The following is a 13278-nucleotide window of genomic DNA, read 5'->3' as shown; positions in this document are numbered from 1 at the left end:
CTCCCAAAACACAAACAAACTTTATTTAATTTTCAAATTCTTCTCCCAAAACATCTTTCCCCAAAATAAAATGGAAATAGAAGCCCAAAAGCTTACCAAACAGAGCCATATTTATCCATAGAATTGAAAAATTAAAATTATAAAGACACCCAAGGGTATGAGTGAAATATATTTGTTTATATTGTATTTTTAACACTAATGTTAGTAAAAACAAACATTCGCAAGAATCAGATATGATAAAATACTCGAATCCATTGAATAAACTTAGATCCAAAAAGATAAGCGATGTAGATATATTACACGATGAAAAAAATAATTTTTTTAATAAATGTACCTTAACCTAAATACATATATCCAATTCGCCATTACCTGATCAATGGAGGGAAAAATATGTGAAGTGTAAAAATTTAAATTAGGATAAAGATAAAACTATTTCATTGACTAATGGTAGAGATAAATAACTGAAAGAACAAATAATAGCCAAATAAAAAGTTATGTGGATACACGTTCAATGGAGAGAACTGGATATTGCATCTTCGGACATTCATTCTAGAGAAGAAAAAAAAGGAGAGAGATGTAATCAGCTTTAATACTGGAATTATAGACGTCTCTTAAATTATGTACAATAAAACATTGAGATGAAAACTATAAACATCAAAATACATTTCGAGGGATAATTCGAACGACCGTGCTTCTTCAGATATCTATGAATCTTTTTCCAAATAAATATTTGAACAAACCTGAAAGAAGCAATATAATAAAATACAGAGAAGAATAAATAATCAAATGAAATTAGTGGTGAATTGGTCATATGAATGATAAAATAAAAGAACCAAAATAAATAAAGTAACACTATGAATTACCAACATTAGAAAGTGCTTAAGAAAAGAGAAGAAAAGCACGCACCAGGAAAAAAATATGCACGGTTTTCTATCTTTCTATGAGGTCCAATGTTGAAAATAAGATGAACGATTATGCCGTAATTCTAGCTAATAAAATCAAATTATTGCTTTTTATTGCAATTTTTGAAAATACGTAAGGAAACTGTATATAATTGAATAGAGTAGTTCTATAAAATTTACGAATCAAATGCACGGGAAATCAACTAATTTCCCAAAGGCGGCCGTTATATGCAAGTCCATTTCTTTATTAGTTCAAACCCACATAAAAAGATTTATTAGTTCAAACCCCTAAACTAATTTATTTTTATTATATCAAGACCAAAAAGGATGAATATACCCTTATCCACAAATAATACCTAAATACAAATAAATCCTATTTTTTATTTGTACAAGACCAAAAAATAAAAAAAACTCAAAAGAAATAAAAAAAAGAATACGGGAAAAGAATACGGAAAAAGAATACGACAGCCGCACGACCACCGCAGAAGACCGCCGCACGACCACCGCACAAGACTGCCGCACGACCACCACTAGACCGCCGACGACGATCAGCAAGCCACCACCACCGCACCACCACCACCAAACCATCTCCACCGTACCATCACCATCACCCCACCACCACCAACAAGTCCTTTTTACTAAACTTTTGTTTGTCAATTCAAAAATATTAATCGAGCATCGATTCTTGATAAATATGCGTGGATGAACATTAATCTATGCTTACTTCTTGTTGGGTTGCAATGCGTTAGCCGATTTTGGAAAAAAATTGAGATTGAAATTGATTTTTTTGTGTGTTTTCGTTGTTTTCCCAAATCGGTTTATCCAGACCGATTTTGTACACGAAAATCGGCGTCACAATACCGATTTTTGTTAACAAAATCGGCGACACAACGCCGACTTCACAAGTCAAAATCGGCGTTGTAACGCCGATTTTTTTTTATGATTTTTGTTTTTTATTTGGTTTTGAATTTCATTAAGGGTAAATTAATATTTTTATGTTGGAGGTCTTGAACTAATAAAAAAATGGGCTTGCATATATCCGCCGCCTTTCCCAAATTACTTATCTTGATTGAGCTATTTGTTTAGAAATTAGGATATGGTTGGTGTTGTAAAAGAGAAAAAATCAATGATACTAACACTTATCTCCAAACTATTTTACAGACATTTGAGCTTATAATATCTTTTATTATTCTTTGGATTGTAGAGATTAACTGTTATGTTAGTCTAAATAGATCCCTTAAAGATATGAGATTTATAGCTAGGTTGTTTAGGGTTTGTTACTTCTCCTGTGCATATATTCTTATACACAGATGGTTAATAGTCTAAATAGTTTTTTATAGTCTAAATAGTTTTTTATAATCCTCCGTAATCTCTTCTATAAATGAAACCACATTGTTTTTTTGCCAAATTATGTCTCCCATTTAATTTCATTTCCCAAATTAACTTACAACTATATTTATATTTGGGTCCATTAGATATACACCCCTAGAATGTAAAATATATAGGCATAAGTCCACCCCTAAAAATCTTTCTTTGAGATACACCCCTGGCCCAAAAAAACCCGAAATTACCCCTGAACCCCAAACCCAGCCCATATACGGATTTATACAAAATTCAAAATCAATTCCCAAATCAACCGTCCCTCCACTATCAAAACCTACCAAAAAACCACCCGAAAAATCAACCTCCTCTCTGCAAAAATCGCACCCATCTTCTCGCTACGGAGATTCACCGGAAACGGCAACCCAACCGAGGAAGGGCTAGGAATCTTCGTCGACAGCAACCCAAACAACCGCAATTCTAGTCAACTTCCGCTCGTCAAATTCGTATACCAACAGTAGTCACCTTCCACCAATGGCGAAGAAGACACCGGCAAAACGTAAGTTTATGGCTACATTACAACAATATATTGTTTCCCCCCTCCGTTGGTACCTAAAACCCCCTTCAAACATCGTTTTTCCAGGCCGTAATCGAAAGGAAAAAATGGCACAGACCGAAAACCTAGCAACAGGTACTACCCTACTTCAACCATTTCACTACTTCAAATACACAAATTTGTGAAAAAACCGTAGTCATGTATCCAATTTTGGTGTATGACTGTTGTTTCAATTAGTAGTAATTCGTAGTCATATTTGCATATGTGGTTACATTCATGCATGCCACAGATTTTGTGTTTTTTTTGTGTATGGGTGTTGTTTTCATGGGTAGTACTTCGTAGTCATATTGTCATATGTGGTCACATTCATGGATGCTGTTTTGTTTGTGCTGTTTTTGTGTGTGGGTGTTGCTGTCACTGGTAGTAATGCATAGTCATGTTTTCTATATAGTCACATCCATCCTCTGCTTCAGCAATTGTGTTGTTTCTGTGTGTGGGTGTTGTTCTCATATATAGTCACATCCATCCTTTGCTGCAGCATTTGTGCTGTTTTTTGTTATGGTGAATGTTGTTGTCATGGGTAGTTCTGGATAGTCATATTCATATGTGTAGTCACATACATACTTGCTTTAGCTTTTGTGTGTTTTTTGTGTGTGTGGGTGTGGTTGTCATGGGTAGTACTACATAGTCATATTTGCATATGTAGTCACATTCATTCTTACTACATCCTGCTTACTACCTCATGTGTGTTTTGTGTGTGAGTGTTGTTTTCAAGAGTACTTATTATTAGTCATGTTCACACCCTAACATATATATGAACATCTTTATGTAGATACTGAAACAAATGAACAAACAGACACACGTAAGAAGGGAAAATGGACACAATACCGAGCCAACATGCCATCAAGACCTTCTTCGAAGATATAAACCTACGACCACCTCACTATGCATGTCTTCGCCGTACCCCATTCTACAATCTCGTTCTACCATTCGCAAAACACAAAAACTCAGCAGAGATGACGTCGCAGTCACACAGAATGGAACTTTCAAAATAATGACATCATACAACAAAATATAAAGGGCATTCCATGTAGAAGGCAAAAATATTACAATCACACCACAAGATTGCAAGTTAATCTTTGGCATCCAATCTGGCAACACACGAATGACTTTTGACTGGTCAAGGAAGCCGCAACAAGGACTCGCAGTACGAAGATTTGCCGCACACCAATCGCTCCACCAAAAAACTTTGAAACACCAGCTACTTCAGTGCGTAGATAGCGATAACAATGAAGACATTGAAGATGTGGTCAGATTAATAATCCTACACCTTATGTCAACTGTCTTTTTCAACACTTCAGCAGAAATCGTAGCTTGGTGGATGTTCCAGTACTGCGATGATATAGATCAAACAAATGACTTCAACTGGGCTAGGGGGATAACGGATTTCTTGGTTAAACAAATCCACACAACAAAAAAACACGACAAAGTCCATGGTTGCATACCACTTGTGCTGGTAACTACGAATAGTCACTTATAGTCACTTGTTGTCATGTACATTCACTTATAGTCACTTGATGTCATATACACTCACATATATGACTAATTGTTTATGTTTATTTACGCAGTATTGGATGTGTGAGCGTGTAGCAATCGTGCCTCCCCTGGCTGATTTTACTTTTCCAAGATTTCGGCGGTGGGATATATCCAAGCTTGCATCTACATTGAGAAGCAAGGACATGAATGATATCGATCCACAACTCGTCAACGAGAATCCGCTGATCCCAACAAAGCAAGAACAACAAATCTTAGATGGAATTTTGGTCCTGGACGATATCAGCGATGATGCAAACGATGAACATAACAACGATAACAACAACAACAATGCTAGTGTTTATTCTGCCACTCCTTCTGATTCTGACGAGAATGTCCCAATCAAAAACTGGTACAAAAAGCGGCAGTCGTCAGATGAACTCAAGATCACTACCAAGCTGAATGAAACAAAGAGGCTATTGGAGGTAGAAACAAAACAAAGGACATAATAGGAGGCCCAAGTGTCGCAACTGCAAGCTGTCGTAGAAAAACTTCAGATGGAGATAGTCATGCTAAAAAACGACAAGCAGGTACTTGTTGACGAAAAGGCACATGTCGCTCTTCAACTTGCAAAACTACAGGACGAGGTCACGCTTAGCAATGTTGATGGGCCGTCTTTCAATATCTTGAGTCAAACACAGACCAACCAGAGTGAGCTGCAAGAAAAAATCAAAGAAAATGCAGAACTGAAGACAACGAATGAATCCCTCATCAAACGTCTTGAAGAGGTGACAAATGCTACAACTGTACAAACCGAAAAACCTCTATCGTTGACACAAGAGTTTAAAGCAGAAAATATCTCATTGACAAACATGCCTGAGCAACAGCCGCCCAAATCTTCTTGGAAGCTGAAATCACCCTCATAAAATCAGCTGAGAAAACTCATCTTGAGAAAATTAGAGAAACGGATGAAAAGATAGCCAAGTTGGAAGCTAATTGTGCAGAATATGCAAAGGCACTTGATGAGCGCCCACCAATTCATTCGAACAAAGACTTTGAGATATGTGAGGAAGATATCGAGGCCAAGCTAAAGGACCCAAAATCTGCAGTGGGGAAACGTACTAGGTCAAAAAAACATGAAGTAACACCACGCAGCACCAAGAAAGCACGTAGAGATTTCAGATACAAAAAATACAACCCATTCATCGGCATGAGTGCGAGAGACAAGGCAATAATAAACACAATGGCAGATGAAATAGTGCATGGGAAGTAAGTAAATTCTAACTACTGTCATATATCCAGTCATCTATATGAATATTATACTACTTCATACAGTCATATATAGTCATATGACTACATGACTATCAGTGATTATTTCTCTATGACTATTCATATATGTAGTCAAGAGTCGTCATATGACAACCCATGACTACCCATCACTGCATAATCACATGTCTTATTCATACTTCAAAAATGTTTATAAATACAGTAGTACAGTGTGGAAGAATCCAGATGGCAATATTCATGTTCGGATGGTTGACATCTTTATCATCCTCAAAAAGGAAGATATTTCGGTCGAGTTAAAAATAAATTTAATAACATTGTACAAACTATCCTGCCCACATTATGTACACAAATTTAATAACACTGTACAATCACAGGTTATAGATGCTTACTGCGAGATATGGGGACATCAGCAAGCTGCAGGGTTGTTTGAAGGCAGCGCTTATGAGTCGCTTAAAGGAACAAGCATGACGTTCACCAGCATGCTACTGGTACAAAGTCGATAATATATTTGCAATTGTTTTTTTGAAAATAAGTATATGTTTTCCCGTGGTAACTAATCAGTAGTTCTAACAGACATCGTTGAGGCAGTCCAAAAATAAAACATTCCGCATACCAGCAGAAGTTAGCAAACATAGATACCTCATCTTCCCATTACACTCCGACGGTAATCCTCAAACCGGGGCTAACCACTGGACACTGTTAATATTGGACAGAAATTCAAATGAGTGGCGTTTCTACAACTCATTACATCCTCGCAAAGGTCTTAAGTACCCATACCTAATTGACACCACCGACATGGTAAAAAACTACTGACTATTTATTTCCAGAAACTACCTATTTAATAAACAAATATCTAATTCATTCATGTACACAGAAAATGTATGTCGAAAACACAGCAATGAAGTTTAACATCTGCGCCATTCCCATAAACGCACCGCTGCATGAGCTAAATGACTCACCCCAACAAGCAGATGATTCAAGCGATTGTGGTATTTTTGTCCTGTTTATTATAAGGAACACATTCCGCCAAATTCCACTGGTCACCAACGACGCTGAGACCGGTGGAGGTCCGTTGTTGAATCATTGCTCCACTACAAGATTAATTTATATTAGACAATTACTATTCCAATTAAGTGAAGCTTTTATTTCTGTAAACTATTTGCACCAAAACAGAATCTTATGTAGTTAATTGTACTTTTATATGACTATTTTGTAGTACTTTTGTATGACTATTTTTGCAGTACTTAAAACATCTTTTATTATGGCTATTATATGCATAACCATTCTTCAAATGTTATTTTGTATTAGTTTTGTATGACACTTTTACATACAGCTATGAATACTACATAAAGTCATATAGTCATATGACAATGTGACTATATGTGACTACATGTGACTACATAGTCACATATAGTCACGTAGTCTTATGACTATCGATGACTACTTCTTTATGATCTACATATTTTGGTCAGATTACAATATGACTATCTGTGACTACGTAGTCACCTATAATCAAAAAGTCGTATGACTATCAATGACTACTTATTTATAATCTACATTTTTTGGTCAGATGACAATATGACTACCTGTGACTACATAGTCACCTATAGTCACATAGTCATATGACTATTTAAGACCCAGTAGTTGTAAATACTTATATGACTAAGTGATTGCAGGTGTTAGAATCCAAACACAGAAAACTGTACTTACATGTATCAGTAATAGCAAAATTCAATACTTAAAAAAAAAACAGATCATGTACTTGGAAACTCAAGAAAAAAAATCACAAATTATGTTCCACACAGATTCAAGGCAGTAGAAAAAGAAAAAAAATTGAAATACGTTTCTGTTCCACTCAAGTCTCATACATGCCTCCTGCACGTTTTCTTGTTGTGATTGCCCATACGGTTGCATGAGCTGCATTTTATCTTCCTCTTAATCTTCTCACATTTTGAAGGAATTCTCTTCACCTTCGGCCTGCCACGCCGAATATGATAATCTGGAGGTCCAACCAAAGGCAAATCACCATCAAAATCAGGCTTGACAAATGGATAAATACTGTGCGAAGACGTGGTTTTATAACACTCAACAGTGTAATGATAGTCAACATATGCATAACCATCATTATTGTTATGGAACAGAACACACGCAGCGTGTATACACGGCAGACCGTTGACTTGCCACACTCTACACGTGCACGACCTGTTGCGAATGTCAACAACAGCTGTTGGAGTACTAAGCACCTCGTAAATGTACTCCGATGCCCTCTTTGCTATCAAAACTCTACTGTCATGTACTAGTTTATCAACAGCGCCCTTAATGGGAGTGCAAAGTACAGTTGACATAACCGCAGCCTCCTCTGCTCTTATACACATTTGCACCATCATAATACTCCTAAGACCATCAACCACATTTTTTATAGGCAGGCCACAAATGCCGCCAATCTTCATATTCCACGATTCTGCAACACTAGATGCCATATGCCCGTATCTATTCCCCTCAAAATGTGCACAAGTCCAGTTGTTATACGGAAGGTCTGCTAGAAACTTCCTAATCCTTGTACCGCCAGTTTCTATGAACTCCTTTATATGCACATCAAATTCAGATTTCGTAGGAGCATAGGCACAAGCATCTAACAAATGAGACATTCTTTTTCGAAAACCAGATGGACAACCTCTACATTTACTTGACAAATTTAAATGCAAGTGATACAAGCAATATATATGAAGACAATTAGGGAATATGTTTTTCACCCCATCCAAAATACCGTGATTGCAATTCGAGAAAAACGTGACCACACGATCCGTGCCAATGGAAACCCTCAAATGAGTAAGAAAGTATGCCCAATTGCTATGAGATTCATCACTAACTACGATAAATGCAACCGGGAACAATTATGTGTACAAAGTAACAACAACAGCCTTAGTAACATATAGCCATATATAGTCATAAATCACAATAAAACGTACAGAAACTAACTGTTATGACCATCTTTCCCAATTGCAGTTAACAAAATGCCCTTGTGTTTGTTGTGCAGAAATGTTCCATCCAGGGAGAGTGTCGGTCGACATGACTTAAAACCCGACAAGCATGCACCAAAAGCAAAAAAGCAACGTCGAAACTTCATCGTATCTGCATCGATGTCAAGATTATAAACGCTATCCGGATTGGTACGACCAAGTTCTTCGAAGTACGACGGTAAGTGTGAGTATGAACTAGTATCATCACCAAAAATACGTTGCTTCCCTGCCGTGACAGACCTCCAAGCCACATAATAGCTAATGTTGACTCCATAATTCAGCTTCATTTCCACAATAACATCATTAGCAACCATGTCTGGCTTCGCTCGTACCAAATTAACTATCATACCAGCAATAATGTCAGACGTCATTCTATTCTGCCTTGACGACCCAAAAGAAGATCCACAAGTGTGATGCTTCTCAAATTTCTTTATATAAAAATACCCATTGGCCTTCTCAACTGATGCGTGTATCCTCCACATACAGTTCTTTATTGTCCTGTGTCTGCATTCAGCTGTGACACGTACACGCTCATTCTTAACGTATGTAAACTCAAATCCAGTTTCCACCGAATACATGCATAAAGCTTTCCTAAACTCCAGAGCACCTCCACGAAAAACTTGACCAACATCCTTGATCAAATCTGTAACACCCCACGTTTTCGAAACACGATAATTTCTGAACAATAAATCTCACGCCACTTAAATACTAAATAATTGCTAATGATAGGGCTATACATGAATTATTATGTGCCGGATTAGTAGATATCGAATTTTATACGTGACACTATGTGCGTATGTGTTTACGGGTGAATTATACTTGCATGACTAGGACTTAGCATAATCATCATAATACATAATTTATAAGTATATATATGTGTGTGCCGTATATGTATGTATGTGTGTTAAGGAGGGTTATTAAATAATTATAATAATAATAATCCTAAAGCCTAGCCTAATCTCTACTAATGCCATTCCCACACTCCACCTCAAGCATGCCTATTAGAAGGCCAAGGGTCTCCTTCTCTCTCCCTCATTTCGGCTGCCTCACTCTCCCTCTCTCTCCCTTAGATTTCCTCTTCTCTTCAACCCACCATTGTCACCAGCTTCATCAAGCTCGAACCACACCTAATCCAACAAGATTTTTCTCAAGCCAAAGATGAGAATTCCCTATCTCACCCTTGCCCTTGAATACTCCAAGAATACTATAAATACATGGTGTCCTTTCACTAGTGAAAACACCTCTCACCTTGAAATCTCTACCGTGTCCTTCCATATCAAAGTAGCTTGGTTGAATCTCAATGCTTGAAGAGGTAAGAGCTGCCATTCGAAGTTCTCAAACCCCTTCTTTCTTCTTCGTTCCTTTTCTTCTTCTAACTCTCGGTTTTCTTTGAAGGTTCCCAAGAACCTTCCCCTTTTCAACTAGCTTTTATTCCTTTCTATTTTTGAGGTAAGGAATTGAAATCCTTGCTGCAAATGGAGGTATCAAGTATCAAGAACAAAATTTCGAAATTAATTAAAAGACACCCCTAATTCTTGTTTTATGTTGTTCTTGCATTTAATGGTTTCTTTTTGTTAGTTCATATGATTTATGTTATTGCATGTATGATCAGAGGTCTTAAATGGTAGATTTGAGTTAATGGCTTTCAAAGAAATTTCAGTTATTTCGAAAATTGTGAAGAAAATTAAATTGGGAAAAGTTTTGGGGCTGCATGTGTAAATCTGCATATTTTCGGGCCAGATCTGTAATTTGTGAGAAGTCAGTTTTGTATGAGTTTTCAAAATTGTTTTCTAGCATCTATTGAACGAAATTTCAGATTTAAGGAGGTTTTGCAAGAAAAAGTAATTTTTGAACTCATAGTGGTCTTGCATGTATGGATCTAAAGGATTTTGAAGTGGAAAATATTTTGAAGTGGAAAATAGAATTTTCGAAGTTGTTGCATAATTAAATTTTTAGTTCATTTTTCTGCATATATTGAACAAAGATTTCGGATTTTGGGGGTTGTTCATGAAGAAATGGATTTTGAAATCGTAGTGTGGATGCATGTGTAATCCGAAAGATTTTTGGGGCAAATCTGCAATTTTTGAGAAGTTAGTTTTGAATGGTTTTCCAAATCTGTTTTTCAGCACTTAGTAAAGGACAATGTCAGTTTCTAAAAAGTTTTGTAAGAAAAAGGATTTTTGGGAATTTCTAAGGGTCATGCATGTATAGATCTAGAGAGTCTAGGGTGAGATATATAATTTTCGAAAAATCTGCATAAAATAACTTCGAACTGAAATTTCTGCATTAATCTAAATTTCAGAGGAGTTAAGGGTTGAATTTCGTGAAAATGTGGATTAGGAACTTTTAGGTTAATTGCATGTGTGAGTTTTTGAACTCTTGGGGTCAAAACTGTAATTTCCAGAAATTAAGGGGCATTGTGCTGAATACCCGAAATCTTCTAAGCTGATATGTTTTCTTGATCCTAAATTAATTAGCAAAGAAATTTTGGGATTTAGTAGCTTAAGGAAAATATAGGAATTAAATGGATCTTTAATAGTCTTATTTGGAATTATGGTTATATGTGGGTAAACATTCATGAATGCATAACTTGATGTGTGATGATAGTTAATCTCTTGTGTAGTATGTGGTTGTTTGTCACTTGATTGATATTTGTGATGTCTTGTGGTGTTTCAAATTTCTTATGGGTTGTTGTGGAATATTGGTACTTTTATGTACTCAAACGGAATTCTAAATACTTCGACCGTGCCATTTTTGAAATTAAGTAAAATAAATTGGGGAGATTAATGAAATACTTAGAACGGATGAGAAAGGATACCGGGGGCCGGTATTCCAACCATAGATACTACAGTTGGGTGGTTTGATCCCACCGAAACGGGCTCAGAATAATCTTCTTATTTTCTAAGTAAAGAAGTTAATTTCTCATCGGATCCGATAAAACGAAAAAGCTTTCTAATGTACACGAACCTTAAATTCTAGAAATGTGCTTTGTACTTAACTTCGTTTCACTTGTATTGCTATAATATAATATACGAAGTAAGACTATATTTTCAAGTCTCGGTATCTTTCGAGATCCTTACTGAGCTTTGTTAGCTCATATAGATATTCTCCGTTTGCAGGTATTAGTGCTACTCACTCCACCGGATTGGAATAGTCGACGGTTCGAGAAGCCGACTCCGAGTTTTTGGCTCGTATGGAGGATCTACTTATAATGCTTGTAGTACTATCCTTTGTGTATATTGTCCTTAGGACAATTACTATTTCCGTAGTAGCTCATGTGTATTATTATCCGTGGTAAAGGAGGCTAATTTCTCCGAATATGGGCCCCTTTTTGTTAAACTATGGTCCATTTATGTAGGAATTATATGTTGTTTAATTATGGACTCTAACCTTTTATTACTATGTTTTATCAAGGTGACACCACTTATAGTCTATATTACGGATTAATCGAGTAGTTAGACATATGCTCCTTCATCCCACTAAATCACTTCGCCGAAAATTATTCCGAAGCCAACCCCGTCTTTAAGTCTTAGGCCATGAAAAATCGGTTCGTTAAACCTTGGAGTCTCCCCATATATCTAAATACTTATATAATACATTTAAAGCTTCCGTGCATGGCAAACCCTCTCGGTTTGCTGTACGATTACTAGTGGGTGTCACAAAATCAGCCCAGTTAGCACTCATCAACTGAGTTTGAGCACACATTCCAGCATTGTGCAAGTGATTGCTTCCACTACCTTGACCAATTTCGAACGCAACCTCATCATGTTGTGCCCGATTAGACAAACATGATACACTTGATACCACATCAGGAACAACTCACTCTCTTTGTTTAACATTCACTTCAACACGATCAAGAGACATCTCGCGCGCTAACGACAACATATAAAACACATCGTCATCATCACACAACACACCCTCCCCATGACCAACAACCGTATACGTGAGAGACATGATGTTCTGGTGCAACGAGCCCCATTTGGCCCTTACGAATCCAGCCAACTCTTCAAATCCAAAGGAAGTAACACATTTTCTCACACCAAATAATTCTCCAAACCTCATTATTAGTACAATATTTGTAGACATTCTGCACCTTTAAACAAAAAGTATTGTATATGACTAGTGTAACATATATTTAACTACCCTGATATGCAACAGATCTATGATGCTACACATGACTACTCTGTTGTATATCAATACAAATCAAAAAATATACACAAACAAATTAAAAAAAGCAATTATGTATATGACTACTGTTACATATATTTAACTACTCTGATATAAAACAGGTGTATGATGCTAAACATGACTACTCTGGTATATATCAAATACAAATCTCTGAAAAAATTAAAACGACACAATTCTGTATATACATCACGTCTACGATGCTAAACATGACTACTCTGGTATATATAATTACAAATCTCTAAAAAAATCAAAAAACAATATAATATCGAAATGCATCAACGCAAACACAATTGACCAATAAAAACCCCAAACTGTACAAAAACACAGGAAAACGCAAAATCACAATTGTAAAATCAACGAACACCCAGCCGCGCATCATGATCATAAACAAAAACGAGCCATGAAATCTCTGTAAAAAAAAATAAAAAAACGAACCTTGAGGAAGCGATTGAGATGGAGAAAGTTGAACCTC

General features: G+C 36.4%; 1 protein-coding gene across 1 annotated transcript; it reads right to left on the bottom strand.

The window, feature by feature from the left end:
- Window positions 1-7460: 7460 nt before the first annotated feature.
- On the bottom strand, window positions 7461-9944 carry LOC148770155 (uncharacterized). The gene is made up of 5 exons (XM_088819013.1): window positions 9867-9944; window positions 9669-9745; window positions 8578-9296; window positions 8366-8467; window positions 7461-8230 (listed from the first exon to the last, which is right to left on the bottom strand). The coding sequence occupies exons 1-5, from the start codon at window positions 9942-9944 to the stop codon at window positions 7461-7463; spliced, it is 1746 nt and encodes a 581-aa protein (XP_088675139.1).
- Between the last annotated feature and the right edge of the window lie 3334 nt (window positions 9945-13278).

Source organism: Erythranthe guttata, chromosome 6, assembly GCF_056151865.1.
Source record: "Erythranthe guttata isolate IM_541 chromosome 6, IM_541, whole genome shotgun sequence".
NCBI classification, from domain to species: Eukaryota; Viridiplantae; Streptophyta; class Magnoliopsida; order Lamiales; family Phrymaceae; genus Erythranthe; species Erythranthe guttata.
The sequence above is the reverse complement of the archived record's forward strand: the minus strand, read 5'-3'. Positions and strand labels throughout refer to the sequence as shown.

Bases quoted from the DNA above. Each gene is read 5' to 3' on its own strand.
- LOC148770155 (XM_088819013.1), bottom strand. From the start codon at position 9,944: ATGGCAGCTCTTACCTCTTCAAGCATTGAGATTCAACCAAGCTACTTT. The intron at 8,468-8,577 runs GTTAGTTTCTGT...CATTTATCGTAG, and splicing joins TGGGAAAGATGGTCATAACA to TTAGTGATGAATCTCATAGC. The intron at 8,231-8,365 runs GTATTTTGGATG...CTCATTTGTTAG, and splicing joins TTTCTCGAATTGCAATCACG to ATGCTTGTGCCTATGCTCCT.